Source organism: Pelodiscus sinensis, chromosome 12, assembly GCF_052426305.1.
Source record: "Pelodiscus sinensis isolate ZL-2025 chromosome 12, ASM5242630v1, whole genome shotgun sequence".
Lineage (NCBI taxonomy): Eukaryota > Metazoa > Chordata > Testudines > Trionychidae > Pelodiscus > Pelodiscus sinensis.
The window spans coordinates 13,820,493-13,840,118 of NC_143063.1; the positions used below are offsets into that span (position 1 = coordinate 13,820,493).

Consider the following 19,626-nt stretch of genomic DNA (forward strand, 5'->3'; position numbering starts at 1 on the left):
GACAAGATCAGATTGAGTCAGGCACGCGTGATTTTGGTGGCACCTGCTTGGCCCAGACGAACATGGTATCCTTACCTCCTCAAAATGATGATAGCAGAACCGTATCCCTTCCCTCCACGCTGCGACCTCCTCTCACAAGATCACGGTCAAACCCTTCACCCGGACATCACCAGGCTGAAGCTCCACGCTTGGCTCCTTCATGGCTCCATGATGCCGAAACTGCCTGCTCAGAACAAGTAAGACACATATTAATTAATAGTCGCAGACGCTCTACTAGGAAGACCTACCGCTACAAGTGGACGCGTTTTTCCCTATGGTACGCTCAGACTCATGCAGACCCACCACACCTTGCTCCAATACATGACTTATTGGACTACTTACTCTCTCTGAAACATTCCGGTCTAGCACTTAGTACTATTAAGGTCCATGCCGCAGCCATAGCAGCTTTCCACCATCACCCTCCAAGCTCTTCTTTCCTCGCTGACCCAATAACCAAGCGCTTCTTCAAAGGCCTGCAGAACACCTTTCCTCCGGTTCGTCCGCCAGTCCCCATTTGGGACCTCAACCATGTCCTCAAAAGCCTCACAAAACCCCCGTTCGAGCCGATAGCAACCTGCTCGTTCTCTCATTTGTCGATGAAGGTGGCTTTCCTAGTCGCCATCACCTCCAGTAGGAGGGTGAGTGAGCTTGCAGCTCTGATGGCTGACCCCCCATATACTGTGTTTTTACAGGACAGGGTGGTACTTAGACCACACCCTAAGTTCCTACCCAAAGTACTCTCTCCCTTCCACGTGAATGAACCCATACACTTACCTGCATTCTTTCCTAAACCACACACTGAACCGTCCCACGCCGTGTGGCACACTCTCGACGTCCGACGAGCTTTGGCGTTTTACATAGATCGCACGAGACCATGGCGGGCCTCGCCTAGACTCTTCATCTCATACGCGGACAGATCTAAGGGACAAGCAGTCTCATCTCAAAGAATCTCTAAATGGATTACATCCTGCATCAAGACCTCTTATACTTTATATAACAAAGATTTACCTGGACTTATCACAGCTCATTCCACTAGAGCAGTGGCTGCCACGACCGCCTTTCTCCATAATGTACCATTACAAGACATTTGCAACGCTGCTACCTGGTCATCCGACCATTCCTTTGCACAACACTATGCTCTCTCCACCTCGATAGCATCTTCTATGGCGGTTGGGCAAGCAGTGCTGTCTACAGTTACTACCACACGGCTCCAAACCCACCTCCGCGAGCCGACAACTGCTGTGTAGTCACCCAGAGTGGAGCACCCACGGGGACCACTCGAAGGAGAAGAAAGAGTTACTCACCTTGTGCAGTAACGGTTGTTCTTCGAGATGTGTCCCTGTGGGTGCTCCACTACCCTCCCTCCTTCCCCTGCTTGGAGCCTGATGCTCTGGTGGGTAGAGAAGGAACGGAGGAGCCGCGCGCACGCAGGCGCCCTTCAGTTCGAACAACACTAGAGGGCGCCACGGCGCCTGCGCGCCGCGGCAGAAACAGCTAGAAAAGTCTCCGGTCGCCGGCGCGAGGACGCACCAGCACCCAGAGTGGAGCACCCACGGGGACACATCTCGAAGAACAACCGTTACTGCACAAGGTGAGTAACTCTTTCTTTGAATAAAGGGACTCTTATTCTGCAGAGGAATCTCAACAACATTGCACTAAAAACTTAAGTTCTGTACTCCTGTGTTACCATAGCTACGACTTTCTGTTATAAATATACAGATCCCTCCTCCTCTTGTTATTTCTCTGTCACGTCTGTGTCACGCTGTCTGAAGTGGCTCACGATTGTGAGTTCTTATATGAAGATAGTCTGTCAAAAGCAGACACCCCCAACTGGTGGTATGTTCTATAATCAGATTTTACCAAGCCAGTAACAAATGGGAATGACTGAATTACTACAGCAGTCATAATGGAGTCACAGATGGTTCCCTTAGGCCAGAGGTGGGGCAAGTGGAATCCTTTATTCAGTCAGGGACCACTGACTCACAGAGAAATCAGTTGGGGCCACACACGCAAGTGAGAAACAAACAAAACAAAACAAAAATTCTTACTGACCTGGCTCTGACTGAGAAACAAAACACTAATAAATAACCCTCTCACTGACCTGACCTCACTCACACAACTCTGGCACCAGGGCTCCCCTCACGCTCCAGTCCCAAGAGGGTGGGGTAGAAACCAAGTCTTGGGGCTTCAACCACCAGTGAGACAAGCCGGCGCTCGCACTCCAACCTTGCGGGGGGACACTGAAGCTTGGAGACTTGCTGCAGGGCTGGAGAGCAAACACCGGGTCACCCAGCTTTGGGGAAAGCCCCAAACCTCACTGCAGGATAGATCAAGGTAAGCTGTGGGCCAGACACTCCAGTCTATCTCGCGGCGCGGGCTAGCTCAAATATGTGATAAAAGCATGCAGTGTCGTTGTGACACAAGATATTACAAGGTGGGTGAGATTGTATCTTTTACTGAACCCGGTAAAGACCCAGTGAGAGAGAGAGAGAAAGAGAGGGTTTTGAGCCTCATAGCGCTCTTACAATAAAATATATTACTTCACTCACCTTGTCTATGTGTTAAATGATTACTTACACCAAAAATCACAGATCCCAGATACAGCCAGTCCTAGGAGACCAGCAGAGACAATTCTATATTAAACGTACTATAGGGTTATTGGCTAAGAAAAAAGAATGAAACTATTGAGAGGTCAAGCAGGTTAAAAAATATATGGACAGGCAAATCACACTCTACAATATCAAAAGGTAGCAGAGATGTAATAATTTGCCAGTTTCCCAAAACTCTTTTAGAGTTGCTAAGGGTAAATCTGATGAGCTAATCTTCTCATTTAGGGTACGTCTACCCCATCCCGCTAGTTCGAAGTAGGGAGGCTAATGTAGGCATTCGATATTGCAAATAAAGCCCAGGATTTACGTATCCCGGGTTTTATTTGCATCTTCCCGTCCGGTCACCATTTTTAAATCCCCTTAGTCTGAATTAACTGCTAGACTAAGCCCTTAGTTCGAATTAAATGTTACTAAGGGCTTAGTTCGAATTAACGTTTAACTGCCGCGTCTAGCGAAGAGAGAGGAGTGCATTTAGAATCCTTGCTCTCCAGTCATCTTACACGAAGACCACTTGTTTTGAAATAAAGAATTTCTATTTTCCTGTTAATGATATCATTTGCATTACACAAGGCTTCTTTCTCATTTGATAGGTTATTTAGTTACAGGGGAATATGTAATGTAAAGGTTTGCTTTTACATTTAACAGGATAAAGATAAGTGCAAACAATTCATATAGCATCCCACTGGTTCTCATCAAGTTTAAACACAAATGCATTCTTATATATTTGACAATCAGCTTGATCTATATTAATACACAAGTGGCTTGGCTTCCAACTGTTCATCTCTAAGCAGTCAGTGAGACCTGAGGCTTGGGCATGAGCTGGCACCTACTCTGCACAGTCTAATTACCTCAGATCCTATAAGGTTTTCACTTATGTCTTTGGTACACACATACCATCAGGTTTGTTTTCATTTCAAACACTGTTTTCTTTAATTCCTGACCATATGTTATTGAATTATGTGTTAAAGCACAAAAACTATTAGAACCATGTTGTTTAAACTTCTTTATTACTTCATTTAAAATTGAACAAATAAGGTCTATTGGGAGATCGCCAATATGCATTATTTTTCTGTCACTTCTGTTATAATGTTTAATCTTTAGGTCTTTTTCTCTGTCTGTAAAGTACAATTCTCCTTCAAGTGGTGTCCTTGTGGGTGCTCCATGCAGGTATTGGTGCATCCTCAATCCATGGATTGGAGATTTTTTAGCCTAGCAGTGGCTTCCCCTACCCCACATGCACAAAAGCCGTCTCGCTCTTTTTTCGTCCGTTAGCTGCACGCACAGTGTGAGTCTCCCTCAGTTCCATTTCTACTGTCCTTGACAGAAGACGGAGTTTCCAGCAGTGCTCTCCTCAGCTGAGAAAAGATAGGAAAAATTAGTCAGTTGTTCTTAGACTTAGTCTGTTTAGTGTTTAGGAGTTAGTTAATCTGTGTTTCTTAAAAAAAAAAAGTTACACTCCGATTTTTTTCCTTGTCTCTTTTTGCCCCCAACTCCAAGTTCTTCATCCCAGTTCAGCATTAGGTAGGCTCCCCTGGCTTTAAAAATGCAACTCCTGCAGAGACTCAATGCCCACCTCAGACGGCACACTTCAGCTACATCTATACTGCAAGCCTCTTTCGAAAGAGGCTTTTTTGAAAGATACTTTCAAAAAAGCCTCTTTTGAAAACGAGTGTCTAGACTACAACCGATACTTTCGAAAAAGCAAGCCACTTTTTCAGAAGAGAGCACCCAGGCAATATGGATGCTCTCTTTTGAAAAAGCACAGTTTGCATTACATAGCATCTTTTTTCGAAAGAGCACTTTTGAAAAAAGATGTTATTCTTCATAAAACAAGGTTTTCCACAGTCAAAAAAACTGCTGCGTTCTTTCGATTTACTTTCGTAAGAAAGCGGCAGCAGTCTAGACTCAGGGGAAGTTTTTTTGAAAAAAAGCCACTTTTTTCGAAAAAACCCTGTAGTCTAGACACACCCTTTATGTATAAAGTGCCTAGGCAAAGGACATAATGCGCAGATATGCCCACATTGTGAAAGCATGACCACCAGGGCCAGGAAAGACTGGGAGATGAGGCTTGAAAACTTGCTCTGGCAGAAATTTCTCCAGCTGCCAGAAGCCAAGATGACTATCCCTTTGGAACCTGTAACTCCGAGAAAATAGGCTAATTCATTGCCCATACAGCCTCTCCAGCATGGTCCTTGCCAGTCATGACATTGACTTCGCATGCCACGCACTCTCTGGTATCGTCAACATCTGGCACAGCACGTAAACAAAAAACGGCGCCAAGCCGGAACCAAAGAGAAAGGGCATCCCAACAGCATCAACAATACTGGCAAATATGCTGCCTCCACCAGTGCCAAAGGACACGATAGCACCGCAACCAGCAGAATCTCAGCATCCAGCACCATGGGCATTCCTCAGCACCGTAAGTGCCAAAGCCCTCCCTATCGCTTCCCAACATAACAGACAAATGTACCACCAGAACCCTCAGAATCTGAAGCTCACTGCCTGGCTTCTCCATGGTTCCGGAATGACAGACTTACCTGCTCCCAGAGAGTGAAACAGATCCTCCTCAGCAGTCGCCACCCTTCCACAAGGTACACCTATCAAAACAAATGGAAGAGGTTTCAGGAATGGTGCTGCCAGCACCATCTACAGCCACATACCTCCCCAATACCTACCATATTGGAATACTGAATGGATCTCAGTGATGCAGGGCTCTCCATCTCCATCTCTTGGCCATTACTGTTTTCCATGAGCCGGTAAATGACATCTCAGTGTTCACTCATCCCATCAGGAAGAGGTTCCTAGCCAGCCTATTAAAAGCACACCCCCATATAATGTCCACTTGTTCCACCATGGACCCTAAACCTTGTGTTGGACACATTAACAAGACCACCTTTCGAACTTTTAGCGACAGCCTCAGTGCAACACATGGCCATAAAAGTGTCCTTTCTTGTCATCACATTGGCATGAAGGGTGGACAAGATCGCAGCCCTTGTGTTGAGACCACCCTACACACTTTTCACCAAGGATAAGATTATCCTCAGACCCCATCCTAAGTTTTTGCTGAAGGTCATTTCCAATTTTCAAATCAATGAGCCCATCTACTTACCCACTTACCATCCCAAATCACACAACTCCCCGAGGGAAGCGATATTACACACCCTTCATACAAGAAGAGAGCGCTCATTCTGCATAGATAGGACTAACCCTTTCAGACATTGAAACAGACTTTTTCGTATCCATGTCCAGCTCTACCAAGGGAAAAGCTGTGTCCACACAATGAATATCCAGATTGATAGCAACTTGCATAAATACTTGCTACAGACTCTGAAGCAGAGAGTCACACTGCCTTCTTATACAATGTACTGCTAGCCAGCATCTATGGGGCCACTGCTAGACCTTGCTGTAGCACATAATGTTGTGCGAAAATACTCACAACATTATGTGCTACAGCAAGGACTAGTACCTCCCACATCTGTAGGTGACTCCATCCTTGCTTCTTCTGGCACATGACTCCAAAGATCCACCCCCATTGCTGTAGGTACTGTTTTCAGTCACCTGAATGGAGAACCCACAGGAACACCACTAGAAGGAGAAGAAGAAGTTACTCACCCTGAGCAGTAACGATGGTTCTTAGAGATGTGTGTCCCTGTGGGTGCTCTACTACCCTCCTTTCTTCCCCTCTATTTTGGCATCCATTATAGGATTTCCAGTAGAAAAGGAACAGAAGGAGACTTGTGCAGTGCGTGCAGCTAACAAACAAAAAAAGCATGAGACAGCTCCTGCACATGTGTGGTGCAGGAAGGCACTGATAGGCCAAAAATCTCATATCAGCGCAAGGACATACCGACACCTGACAGGAGAGACACATCTCGAAGAACCATTGTGGAGTAACTTCTTAATCACTTTTAACATAAATGCTATAAGCAAAGACATCTTCATCTATTCTCCTTATATTATCTGTCCTGCCCTGAACTCCATGTTATTGTACCGGCGGCTCTTTTCCTTCACTGGCATTTTCCTCCTTCTCCACATTTCACTGTGAATGTCTTTCAGTGACTTCTACATGGGGTATTTTATGAATTGTTAGAATTTTCTGTACTTCTTTAGCTCATCCCACTTCCTCATACCCTTTGAAAGCTGCACTGTGCTTATCTCCACAATTGTGGCATTTTAGTTGTGGTCCTTTCCTACAGCTCTCCTGTGAGTGTTCCCAATGAGTACAATACCTCATTTTTGCCTTTCAGGCAGCCACCATATGCCCAAACCATTGGCATTGTTGCTGTGTCAAAGGGACTTGGATATATGGTTTAACCCAGAAAAGTTGATACCCTATATTAACTCAGTCAGGTGGTGTTACATTTTTAAATATTACTCGGATGGCTGTGGATGCTTTGAGTTCTCCCCATCTCCTGATAATCAATCATTTAACAAACAGCACTTGGTCCTCCCCAATATACCCTTTAAATTTCATCCTCAGTTATATCTATGGGAACTCCGTACATTACTCCTTTTGCTTCTCTCATAAATGTAGGGAGCTGGCAAATTGCATCTGTTTTCCCTAAAATTGTCATTTTAGGAGTTTCTCATCTTGTTGTCTATGTATTCATTCTACTAATGAATATATACTGTGCGTGTATAGTTCTGATACATCACCAAATCCACTCCACTGTTTCCATGGGATTAACATCTCCCATCTTTATATCTTCAGCTAGTAAATCAAAATGTTGATCTCTTTTTTCCATCTTTGTCTGCTCCCTCTTCTCCAAATACAGATACTTCTGTTTTTTGATTTCCTAATCTGAAGCCATTCTTTGTCCTTTGTTGCTTCTCTCTTGTTTTCCAACTTAACTTCCTAGCCTTTCTCTCTCAGGCTACGGCTACACTGCTGTTTTTTTTACAGAAGAAGATATGCAAATTGCACTCGCATTTGCTTATCTTTTTCCGATTCTTTTTTGGAAGAGGTTTTGCCGCTATTTGGCCCTGCATAGACCGGACCAAATGTCGGGAAAAAACCCGCTTTAACAAGACCCCTTATTCCTCATAAATTTAGGTTTACAGGGTCTTGTGAAAGAGGGTTTTTTTTCCCCGACATTTGGCCCCATCTACATGGGGCCAAATAGCAGCAAAACCTCTTCTGCAAAAAGAATCGGAAGAAGATATGCAAATGTGAGCACGATTTGCATAGCTACTTCTGGAAAAAAATGTCAGTGTAGCCATAGCCTCAGATTGTTTTCCAGCTGGGGACAGCCAGCCAAACCCCAGTTTAAACTGCCACTGAGTTCCAAGTCCCAGCTCTCAGCCCCTTCTAGCCTACACTGCCAGCCTGGAGACCAACCAGAGCTGCATCCCCCCGCCCTCAGCCTAGCCCAGCCAGCCATCAGCCTCCCCTTCTGCTCCAGACTTCCTTTCTTCACAGCACCATCCAGCTGCTTCCCAAAGTTTAAATATTTTAACCCTCTGGCTACCATGCACACACAGCCAGGCTGCATAACTGGCACCAAGCCCACCTTAATCCAGCTCTCTAGTGGCTCAAAGCTCAATCTCTTATTCAAACATCCCTCAACCCTAATATCCCAAACTTTCAGCAAGTCAAGATCAAATGTTTGCTGCTTGGTCCCATCTCTAGCTTCTATTTATATTCATGAAAGTGTGTAATGCAGTGATCTGCATCCATCTCCATGGCGCTCGCTGTCTGTGAACATAATCCTTTCCACATCAGTTAACAAAGAGGCCCTGTAGAAACCTTGCATTATGAGACATATGGAGAGTACTTCCTCACCCTCTCATCCCTCCACACTTTCTAATCCTAAGGTCTCAGAAACAGAGACCCTAACTAAATTGGTCCTCAGCTTCGAGCACCAGCAAAAGCCAGTGTATCTGTGGTACATGTCTGCTTACCACCGATTCTTTGCCACAGCTTTTACCAACAGTGATGTCACATGCACTCCCAGGGTTGTTGCATTCTGTGTCCTTGTCTTTCGGAACTAGTTAATGTTCTGGCTTTGGCTCTTTGTGATGATATTTGGAGAATAGCATAGCTCTATTCAGCAAAGGACAGAGCAGCTTCCCACTGGGAAATGCTTTCCTGCAAGGCATGATTTGGACTGAAGATCCCATGCTAAGTTTATCACAGGCAAGGATGCACTCCATCTTTTCCTTCCGTTTGGAGCCAGTGTTTTAAAAGTGTCTCCATGAAGTTTTCCCTAGTGCCCTGCCCCTGCTTCCTCCTAAAACAAGTCTCAAAAAGCCTCTCAGCTAGTCACCTTTCTGATGAGACAGTCCAAAAATCTAGCATGCCAAAGTCCTCAGGCTAAGAGGGCGGAGAATTGAACTCATATTCTGTAATGTCCAGCAGTATGGGTGTAATGTAAACACTGCCCTGGTGATTGTAGCAAAGAGTTTCTCAGCCCAGAGCGGATTTATGTAACTGAGAAGAAATGGCAGGTCTTGTGCTGGCTATCTTGCCAATCTATGCCTCACACTCAGCATCTTCTGCAGTGCTCCAAATTAGATGTAAACTGCCTGGAGACCAGGTAGCTGCCAAGCAATGTCTGATAATGGCAGGTTACCAATGGGAACAGTCTGAGAACAAGTATAATATCTATCTACTACAGAGAATAGTTGTGTAAAAATTGAAGTATGTCCATTGATCCTGGGAAGACCCTTCTGGCACAGAGCTGGGTTTGTGTTATATAGTGATTTCTATTCACTTCCTCAATTTACACTCAAATATCAGTGCAATCCTGAAGCCAATACTAAACTCAAATGTCTTTCCAGTGACTTCAGTTATAGTTGGATCAGGCCCTTTCTGAGGGAAAATTAAGAAGTCAACCTGGTTTTAAGCACCTTAATCATGTGCTCAGTACATATGTGTAGGCTTATTTTTTGGTGTATTTATATTTGACTTCTTATATTAGGTTCTTCAGACACCAAGGAAGAAGGGCTGGAAGCACAGATTAATAGATTAGCTGAGTTGATTGGAAGACTGGAAAATAAGGTAAGACACTTTTTTTCCTAGGTTTTGGCTAGAAAAGCTCACAGTCTAGTTTATTCTTTAGTTTGGGAGACTGCTATGAATGCTGCAATCTTAAGCCAAAACCTGCCCACCATTTTTCCTCTATATTTGCACATTCCCAAGAGTTTATGCCAGCTACCACACTAGGTCTGACTCAACAATGATAACATGCCACAGAAAAAGGCATTGCCAATTAATGCTTTTTCAGAATATTTAGATGGATGTTGTCAATTTAAAAATCATATTTTAAATCATATTCCTTGCTTGTTCCTAGTGTCACATTTGTTGATTTATGCGTTCAATTCCCTGGTCACCATTTCTAGATTTTCTTTACTGAGTGTGTTTGCATTTTGCAGACTTTGGAAAATGAAAACAGACCAGTTTGTGACTCTTGCGTACTAATACATTGCTGCTGCATGTGGGTCACAAATACTGCATTGGAATTTATATATCCAACAAACAAACAAACAAACAAACAAAAAATAAGACTGTTTTGGTCGTTCATTTTTGGGCAAATCTTTTACCCAGTGCATAGCCCAAGTAGCATAGACCAGGGTAGGCAATAATTTTTGATGGGGGGCCACTCCAAGAATTTGGAAACTTGTAAAAGCCCACATTCTTCCATATTAATGGAGGAGGTACAGGTTCTGGGATGGAGGTTGGGTGCAGAAGGGAGCTTGCAATAAGGAATTAGGGTGCAGAAGAGGGTGGGAGTCTGGGAGGGAGTTTGGGTGAAGGAGGCAGTTGTGACCTGGGTTAGGGGACTATGGTGCAGGAGTTTGGGTTGTGACCTTGGGCAAGAGGGAATTGTGACTTGGGGCAGAGGACTGGGGTGCAGGGGTTTGGGTTGTGACCTGGTGCAGGAGATTGGGGTGCAGGATCTAGGAAGGGATATGAGTGTAGGACGGGGGCAGAGGATTTGGGTTATGTGGGGTAGGGGAGCAAAGGTTTGGGGTGCCAGAGGCAGGCTCTGGCTGAGAGACTTACCTGCTTGACCCACCACCAGCAGCCTTCTCAAGCAGACTCTCTGCCTGCCCCACCCCCACATTGGCTGAAGAGCCATGTAGTTTTTGAACAGGTATGAACCTGAGGGGAGATGGGAAGGGTGCTTCACAAGCTGCTTGTTTGACAACCGGCAGCTCCCATTGGCTGGAAACTGGCCAATGGAATTGTGCTGCGGGTGGGAGCAGTGCATGAAGCCTTTGTGCCCTTCCCCAGGCTCAAAGCTGTTCAAACAAAGCCCCACAGCGGCTTTTCTCAGCACCGTACAGAGGGGCAGGCAGAGAGTCTGTTTGAGGCTCCCTGCTGCGTCCACAGGCCAGATGCAGTAGGTTGGTGGGCCAAATCCAGCCTGCGGAAAGTATTTTGCCCAGGCCTGTCCTAGATGAACATGCTGAGAGAGACAAGGTAGTTGCCTCTGTCAACCCCTATGTGCCAGTCTCCACTGCAGCAGTGAAGATGGATATGTGCATGTACCCCAGACCCTCCTGTTCCTGCCCTTTGTAATACTATCTCTTCTTTCTGCCTTTGCATTAAAACAGCTCTGAATCTGCTGCCATAGAAGCTGGTATGGGGATGTTGATACTGAAATTAGACACCCCTGGCTGGTCCATGCCAGCTGACTGAGGCTCACATGGCTTGGGCCAATGTGCTGTTTAACTGCAGTGAAGATTTTTGAGTTCTGGAGCCCTTCAACCTTACAGAGTCCTAGAGGCTGGGCCTCAGCCTGAGCCTAAATGTCTGTACCACAGTTAAACAAACCCTTAGCCCAAGCCCCACAAGCGTGAGTCAGCTGTGGGATTTAAATTGCAGTTTAGACATACGTTAGGTGCACAAAGGAAGGCTTTGGACCTGCTCCCTATGGGCCTAATCCTTCAAGCACTGCTTGCACAGATCATCCCCAGTAAATACTCACAGCAGTAAGTTCGCAAGGTCACCACCTGAATAAACTATACAGAGTGTCAGCAGTTTTAAAATCAGCACCATCCTTAACAATTGTGTGCCCCTTACTATACTGTGCTTACAACAGATCTACAATCACTCCTTTTCAAAAGCCATCTTTTAATATCCCTTTTCAATCATTCTGTGTGCCACTGTCATTATAATCAGCAGTGATGTAAATTGGCCCTTCTTTCAACACTGCTAGATAGGCCAGGTTCTAGAAGCCTATAGATTGACTGGTATATTTTAAAGCAACAAAAGATTGCCTCATTTAAAGCATATTCTCTTGGCAGCCTCTGCTTAAGTTGCCACCAGCATTTCTGAGCTGAACTTTCATTTAGCATTTCAAGCTGTAACTCCACCATCAAAAATTTTGTGCATGCTGAAGTACTTGACAGTGTGATTGATTTTAAGTCAGACAGGGTAATCTGTTAACAGACTTCTGAAGGGGTGTGTGTGTGCGTGCGTGTGTGTGTGTTGATAGGCAGAAGTTCTCACTTAATTCTATGTCACTTTATGAGACTACATTGCTATGCATCAGTTTGTGACGTTTGTACGGCATTTTAAGATGCTTTTCAATGAATGGCACTAGTCAAATGGCATAATCATAATTCTTGGGAATAACCACAGGAACCATTAAAACAGTGATGGTAATGAACAAACCACAGGGATCAGACAGAAATAACACAAATTGAGTCTGCAGATGAACAGCACATCCAGTTTTACTTGTAAAATGAGCAAATTTCTACAGATTCTTGACATGACAACAAGCAAGGAGCCCCGTGATCCTGGTTTTGGTAATTTGCCAGAGTAGAGACATACTTTCAATTCTAATCAGTTCAAATAAATCTTTCATCCTGACCATAGTTTTGGTGCCACTGATAAACCTCAGGTTCTAACATATAATTTGATATGTTCCCCTCTCTTCTTTTCTGCTGGTGAATCATTTTCTTTAATGAGTGCCATGAATATGTGCTTGATGCTTTCAAGCTCCTTTATTTCACATAATGCAGTTTTGCCCCACAATCTGTAAATCCTCCTCTATGGCAGATAGCTAATCCTGGGGCTTAGAAGGGTAGGGCAAACATGCTCCCATTTTAACATGTATCTCTTCTTCAGTGCTTTAATTACCCATAAAGCTGTGCATTGGGAGATTCTTCAGAGGTATTCAGCCTCTAAGAAGCTGGTTCTTCAGATGTGCAGTGGGCTTGGGAGACCCGTAAGGAGAATGTACACCTTTTGGACTTTCCCATAGAGGGTTAAGCAGACTTAGGTTAGCTCCCCAAAGATTTTCTGTGCTAGCTTTGGATTTCAAGCAAACTTTGAGCTGAGGAGTACTCTCTGAATTTAGGGAAAATAATGTGGAAAAAGTCCAAGGCAGCGCCAGGAAATTCTCCTCTCAGACTTCCAAATTAAAAAAAAAAAAAAAAAAAGATGAAATGAGAATAGACTATCACTAGAGAGAGCAAAATAGTTGCTTAGAGCTGTCTTGTCAGGAGGTCTGAGTTTGCATACTCTGAATTCAGAGACTCCAGGCTTTCAAATATCATAGCACAAGGTATATTTCTTTACATAGTCAAATCACATTCCCGCTACAGCTATAGTGTTCCTCCCCCTCCACCTCATGTTAAGAGCAGAGCCCCACATCATAAAAGCTAGTATGTTGCTTGAGTCTCCTTGGAGGCTGGGAGACCAGGCATGAAATCTGGTATCTATTGGTAAATGGTTCCAAATGCAACATCATCGCATGTGGAGGCTCAGTGGTCTCTCTAGGGTGGGGACTGGTGCAGATTGAAAAGCACAGAAAGAAAGTTGCCAGAAGCATCTAATTAAAACTAAAATGTTGATCATTCTCTAAGTGTAACAGGAAAAGAAAAAATAGAAAAAAACCTGATGTTTTTTAATTGTTGTCTTTATGAAAATTAGAAGAATTTTGACCATATCTAATGTATCCTTATCTCTTTTTTATTATAGACTGGTTACTTTGCATATGATAGAAGGTAGATAAATTGTAATCTGAGGTAGGACAAAAGGAGCCACTGCAACTCCAGCCAATCAAAGTGTGAATTGCCTTTAAGGATGTGTCTCATTGCATAGTTGATTATAGAGATCCTTCCAATTAAAGCCCTGAGAAAACTAGGAAAACTGAAAAAAACCCACACATAAAACGTGTGTGTGTGTGTGTGTGTCTGTGACCCCACATAAAACGTGTGTGTGTGTGTGTGTGTGTGTGTGTATATATATAAACTGTAAAACAAGATGACATTTAACTAACTTTAAAAGGGGAAGTCCTTGATTTAAGCCAGTGGTTACCAACCAGTAGATCGGGATCTACCAGTATTTCTTGGAGCCTCTGACTGGTGATCCTGACTGGTTTGGCAGGGAAGCTATCATATGCCGGCACTCCAGTTGCCCCTTCACCCACTGTCATGCTGCTCCTGCCCTCTGTTTTGGAGCAACCCTTGGGAACCTCTTGTTTGTCGTGCAGGGTGTGGGGGGAGAAGAGGGAGGTGCTGATGTCAGGGTGTCCTTTCCCCCCCCCCTCCATTCCTGTACCTCAAGGAAGCCAGGAAAGGGTATTTGGGTTTGAGGTAGATCTTACGTTGCACTTAAATTGAAAAAGTGATCTTGTGGTTAAAAAGGTTGGAGACCACTGATGTAAGCTTTCTGACTCCATCTACTGACTAAAACGTAAAACTGCATCTTTCTGCAGCAGGAGAGGGGCCGACATTGGCGGAGCGGGGATGGGAGGGCACTTGGGAGAAGAGGCAGGGAAGCTGTGGAGTCCTGCAGGGGCCCCATAGCCAAAGGGCTGCAGAGCTGTGCCCCCAGCTGCTAGCTATGTCCCTGGCTGCCGGGCTGTACTCCCAGCTGTTGTTGATCTGTGCTTCTAGCCCCCTGCTGTAGGGCTCTGCAGCCACCCTGCTTCTTCCCTCTACTACCTCATGTTCCCCTTCCTCCCTGAGCTTGAATGCCACAAAACAGCTATTTGCTGTGCTCTGAGAGGGCAGGGGAGGAGTGGCTGAGTGTGGGGCCCCCAGCCTTTCTCTCTGAGCACTCCAGCCCCAGAGCACTCATGGATGCCAGACCATGGATGTGGCCGGACAAGGGAAGTCCAAATTATATAGGTCCAACCTATTCTGTATTTATTTAAAATGTAGTGATTTTACAGTAACTTAAAATAGTCTTGGAACCCAATAAACAGACACATGGCATGGCTAAGGAGTAGAGGAAAATTATTTTTGCAGAAGGAAATAGTCACTTTCAAAAGTAGCCTCCTCCGCTACTAGAGAAAGTAAAAGTTAAACCTCAGATAAAGACCTGCCAAAGCAGTAGGTTGATACTGCAAAAGTACTGCAAATGTCAATCTCAGTTTAAATGCAAAAGCAACTAGGAGCAGTTAAAGCATAAATAAGACAGTTTGAACTACTTTGGCAATCTCTATGCAAATGCTGTGCTCCCAGAAAAAAGAAACAGAACATTTAAGTTCATTTCAATCATCAGTTGAAGCATCCTTTTAGTTTCTGCAAAGTTCCTTCTTCACATATTAATAACCAAATCTATTTCAAGCAGTCTTATTCATCCTAGCTACAGTGATGGAGCAATATTCTTTGATATGGATAGCATGCCTCTACAACAGTGGTCTCCGACCTTGTAAAGCATGAGATCACTTTTTGAATTTAAATGCAATCCAGGATCCACCTCAAACCCAAACACCCTTGCCCCACCTCCTTCTCGTCCCTTCTCCAAGGCCGTGCCCCTCCTCACTCCATCCTGCCTCCCTCCCTCATCCTCACTCACTTTTATCAGGCTGGGGGCAGATGGCTAGGGTGCGGGGGAGGGAGGATGTGGACTCTGATCTTGGGCTAAAGTATTTGGAGTGTGGGAGGGGTTCTGAGCTGAGCCTAGGACAGGGAGTTGAGGTGCAGGGTGCTGGCTCTGGGAAGGAGTTTGGGTGCAGTGAAACTCAGGGCTAGGGCAATGGTTTGGGGTGCAGGAAGGGTTCAGGACTGGGGCCAGGGTTTGGAATGCAGGCTCCAGCTGGGCACCACTTACCACAGGTGGTTTCTGGGTGGTAAGGCAGGTTTACTCCTACTCTGGCCCTGCAGCCAGGAAAATCTCTACATCCCTGCCTCTCTCTGCTCTGTGGAGATGGCGTAGAAGGAGGGGTACCCTGACATTAGCACCCCCTCTTCTTCTTCCTGTGCCCTGCACAGCAAGCAAGAGGCTCCCAGGGATGGGGGAGGGGAGCAGGTCCAAGGCAGAGGGAAGGAGCAGCACGACAGTGCTTAGAGGGGAAGATGAAGTGCCAGTACTTGACAGCCTCCTGGCCAAACCAGTCAAGATCACCTGTCAAAGCCTCCAAGATCTACCAGTAGATCCTGATCTACTGGTTGGTGACCATTGCTCTACGATGAATCTCAAGAATTGTTGGCTTTTCATTCCACTGCTGTTATTTTGGGCAACAACAGTTATAGCTTAGCCATTCTCCTGATATTTTCTGTAGTGCCTTGCAGTACAGCCACTGGTTGCCTTTTTTGTCTGCGTTTTACATTTTTTTTAGTTGATTTGTACAAGCCACATATCTGCAGATGTTCCTGAGTTCTGGAAGTAACCGTGACACCTAACGTAAATCAATTCTTGTTACTAGCTGCCATCTGAGAGCTTGCTGCCCTATTTGGAATGTATCCATGAGCAGGTGCAGCGTACAGAGGGAGCTCGGTGGCTTGAGCATTTGCCTGCTATACCCAGGGTTGTGAATTCAATCCTTGAGGGAGCCATTTAGGGATCTGGGGCAAATCTGTCAGGGATGGTACTTGATCCTGCCATGAGGGCAGGGACTGGACTCAATGACCTCTCAAGGTCCCTTCCAGTTCTATGAGATGGTATATCTCCATATATTTATTTACTTTAATCATCAACTATCATGGATAACTAGTTTCTTTCAAAACTTCATTTTTTCAACCATAACCAAACATTGATTTTTAACAAATTCTAAAACTATAAAAAAAAGAGACTTTAACTTATTTTCTGACTGACTCTCTTAAAGATGAATAGCAGGGAACTTGAGAAGAGGAATCACCTTCAGCTGAGATTTGATCATGTGCGTTATCACTTCAGCCCCTTCTCAGCAGAGGACTGTTGGCCAGGCATTTTCCAGGGGTTCTCTGGCTTTGGAACTCCTTTCTTAATCTGTCAGAGCCCAGATAAACGCTTGTCTTCACATTTCACTTCTAACAAAGGTGCCTTTGTGTATCTCCGGGTGACAGACATGCATGAGCTGTCCAAAGATTAAAACCCAATGAAAGACAAGGCACTTCAGTTTTATCACCACTAACCCTCTTTACCTCTCAGTAAATCTGAAGTGCCCGATCTTCACTGTTTTTATCTCAGATAGCTCATCACCCTAATCAATGAAGACAAGGTATTTAGTGGTTTTCAAGATGTTCAATAGGTTTATTGTCACAGCTCTCCATGGGATAGGAGAAAGATGAATAGGCGCTGATGGCAGGATTGAATTATTGCTGTGATGAAAATGCAGATATTCTCCAAAATGCTTTTTTCCCCTTTCCCTGCATTTCTATTGAGCTGATTGTATGGGAAAATAATCCCACTGTGGCCCTTCAGCCTGTTAAATTGCATTGTGGTTCTTGTAGTCCAATACACAGAGACTTGCTTTTTCGATGCTCTTTTTTGAAAGATGCTCTTTTTTGAAAGAGGCTTTTTAAAAAGTATCTATCGAAAAAGCCTCATTTGAAAGAGGCTTGCAGTCTAGACTGAGCCCTGGTGCTAAATGGGTGCTCCATAATCACAAATAAATAATTCTTTATCTTTTATTTGCATTTTTTACAACGGAAAAGACTAATTAATCCCCACCTCCTCCCCACAGAGTTAGGCCTTGCATGCTGTTTGCTGAGCTGGACAGGAAAATAGAGGATTATAGTGGCGGACACTCCAGAGCAGTGGTGGACAATCTGTAGCCTGTGGGCTGCATGCGGCTCATCAGGGTTCTACATGTGGTCCACAAAACGTTTTGTTTACCGTTGCCCATACTCAGGGTAGCCAAACTCCTCTGGTTTCCATACGTGTCGTTTTTTCTACTGGTGTTACTGAAGCGACATGCACATAAAGCAAGAGCATATGAAGTGAGGGGTGTGCTGTTTGCATGGAACGCTGACTGTGAGAGCCATGTGTGCCCTCTCCATTCAGTCAAAGCGCTGCTACATTTCAGTAGACACCCAGCTAAAGGTACATAAGAGCAGTTCGCAAAACAACCCTATCCCAGGAGGCAATCCTGCAGCTCACTGATCTGGAGGGCCACTCGTGTGGCCCAGTCACTAGCCTGGGTTGCCTATCACTACCCCAGAGGGACTATGGTATCTTGCTTTTGAAAATGAGAACACACCAGCTGCTTTCAAGTGGTGAGAAACATGATGTGTCTCTCTGAGAATGCAACACACCTCTGTTTTCTTTAGAAAGTGGGAAACTTCACAAAGTTTCTTTGTTTGGTATTTTAGAGTCTCTCAAAGGAGCTGTGTTCTCAAGGAGAGTTTTGCTTTTCTTCAGTTGTCAGGTCTCCCTTTTCATTGGTTTGCCCAATTTTCCATGGCATTTTCCCATTCCTGTTACATTTGTGAAGAGGCTTTTTGAGAAATTAAAAATATGTAATGAAAATAGCCCATTATAGGGGTGGGGCAAGTGTGGCTTTAGAGCCTCATCTAGAGACCCCTGAACTCAAGTAAAGTTTTTTTGTTGACTTCAGTGGGCTTTTACCTTGGATCAGGTCCTTCACAGGATTAGATAGAGTGTTATTTAGTTGGGAGAGCAAATTTATAGTTTATCCGTAAAGCTTTTTTGAAAGTTTTTGGTTTTACAGTATTTATTTGTTCCTTCCAAGTTATCAAGACTTCTCCAAATCCTGAGGGGTGAAACATCACCTGAGCATAATTCCATATTCATTACAGAATTTGGGTACTGAGCAGTAAAAAATTAATGTGTCTATATGTTGAATGATGAGGGCAAAAAGAAACATTGAATGGTTAGCCACTCACCAAATATGATCTGGGCTGTTCACTGCATGAGGCCCTGTGGAAAAAATAGTATGTGACCATGTAACTAACAGATATATCATATGCATACACGCAAGGGGAGCCAAATTAAGATTGCACAGGCAGTCTTACTTAAAAATAATGTTACTACTAACAAGAAGGTTGTTTCCTGACCAAATTACAAACTAAACCAGTGTAAAGAGTCCAGTTCTGCTCCCGTAAAGAAAATGGAAAATTTACAATTTCAGAGATTGCCCTAAATCCAGCGTAGTTCATCTGATTTACTGCATTTGCATGAGTGTGACTGAGAGTAGAATGTAATCTGTTGTCTCTTTTATACTCACCTACAATTTTGTACACATGGATAGATCAGCAGTTTGTCTGCTGAACTCAGTGTCTCAGGAGATCACTTCCAGGCCCATGTTCCTGTAACAGGCCAGTCCAATGTTCCTATAACAGGCAAGCAAAAAACCATTGAGAGCTACCAACATTCTTATTCTGAACAGCAACATTTTAATATACAGTTAGACACCTCAGAAGAATGTTTACAGTTCATGTGCCTGGGTAGCCCCAAATTTCATTAGTAAAGAAAATTATCCCCCCAAATTTTGACTCATACATGTTTATAAGAGCTACCAATAGGAGAACAACTCACTTTTGTCTTTCTATTCAGTTGTCTGTGAATGTGTCTGCATAGGAAGGGTTCTTACCAAAGGAGGATTTGTCATTATGCAATCAGGAGTGATTCAAAGGCTTTTTGGCTGGCAGAGCCCTATAGGGGTAATTTTGGACCTAGGTGAAGCAGAGTACTTCATTATGGCAATCTTAACAACTATAAAAACTGAGGATGTTAAGCACTTTAACCCTGTTTGTGGAAGTGGGAAGTGGTTTTCCCTGTTAACTCTGCTTTGCAGGACAGAGAGGACACAAGGGTTGCTGTTTGCTCCTGGGTGAAAGAAGCCGGTCAGAA

At 44.3% G+C, this 19,626-nt stretch overlaps 1 protein-coding gene across 1 annotated transcript in view; it reads left to right on the top strand.

Moving 5' to 3' along the window:
- The window catches only part of NECAB2 (N-terminal EF-hand calcium binding protein 2), a 386,434-nt gene that overhangs the window by 319,010 nt on the left and 47,798 nt on the right, over positions 1 to 19,626 (top strand). Inside the window, exon 8 of the mRNA XM_006133911.5 lies at positions 9,569 to 9,648. Within this exon, the coding sequence (XP_006133973.1) occupies positions 9,569 to 9,648 (80 nt within the window). The remainder of the gene's footprint in view (positions 1 to 9,568; positions 9,649 to 19,626) is intronic.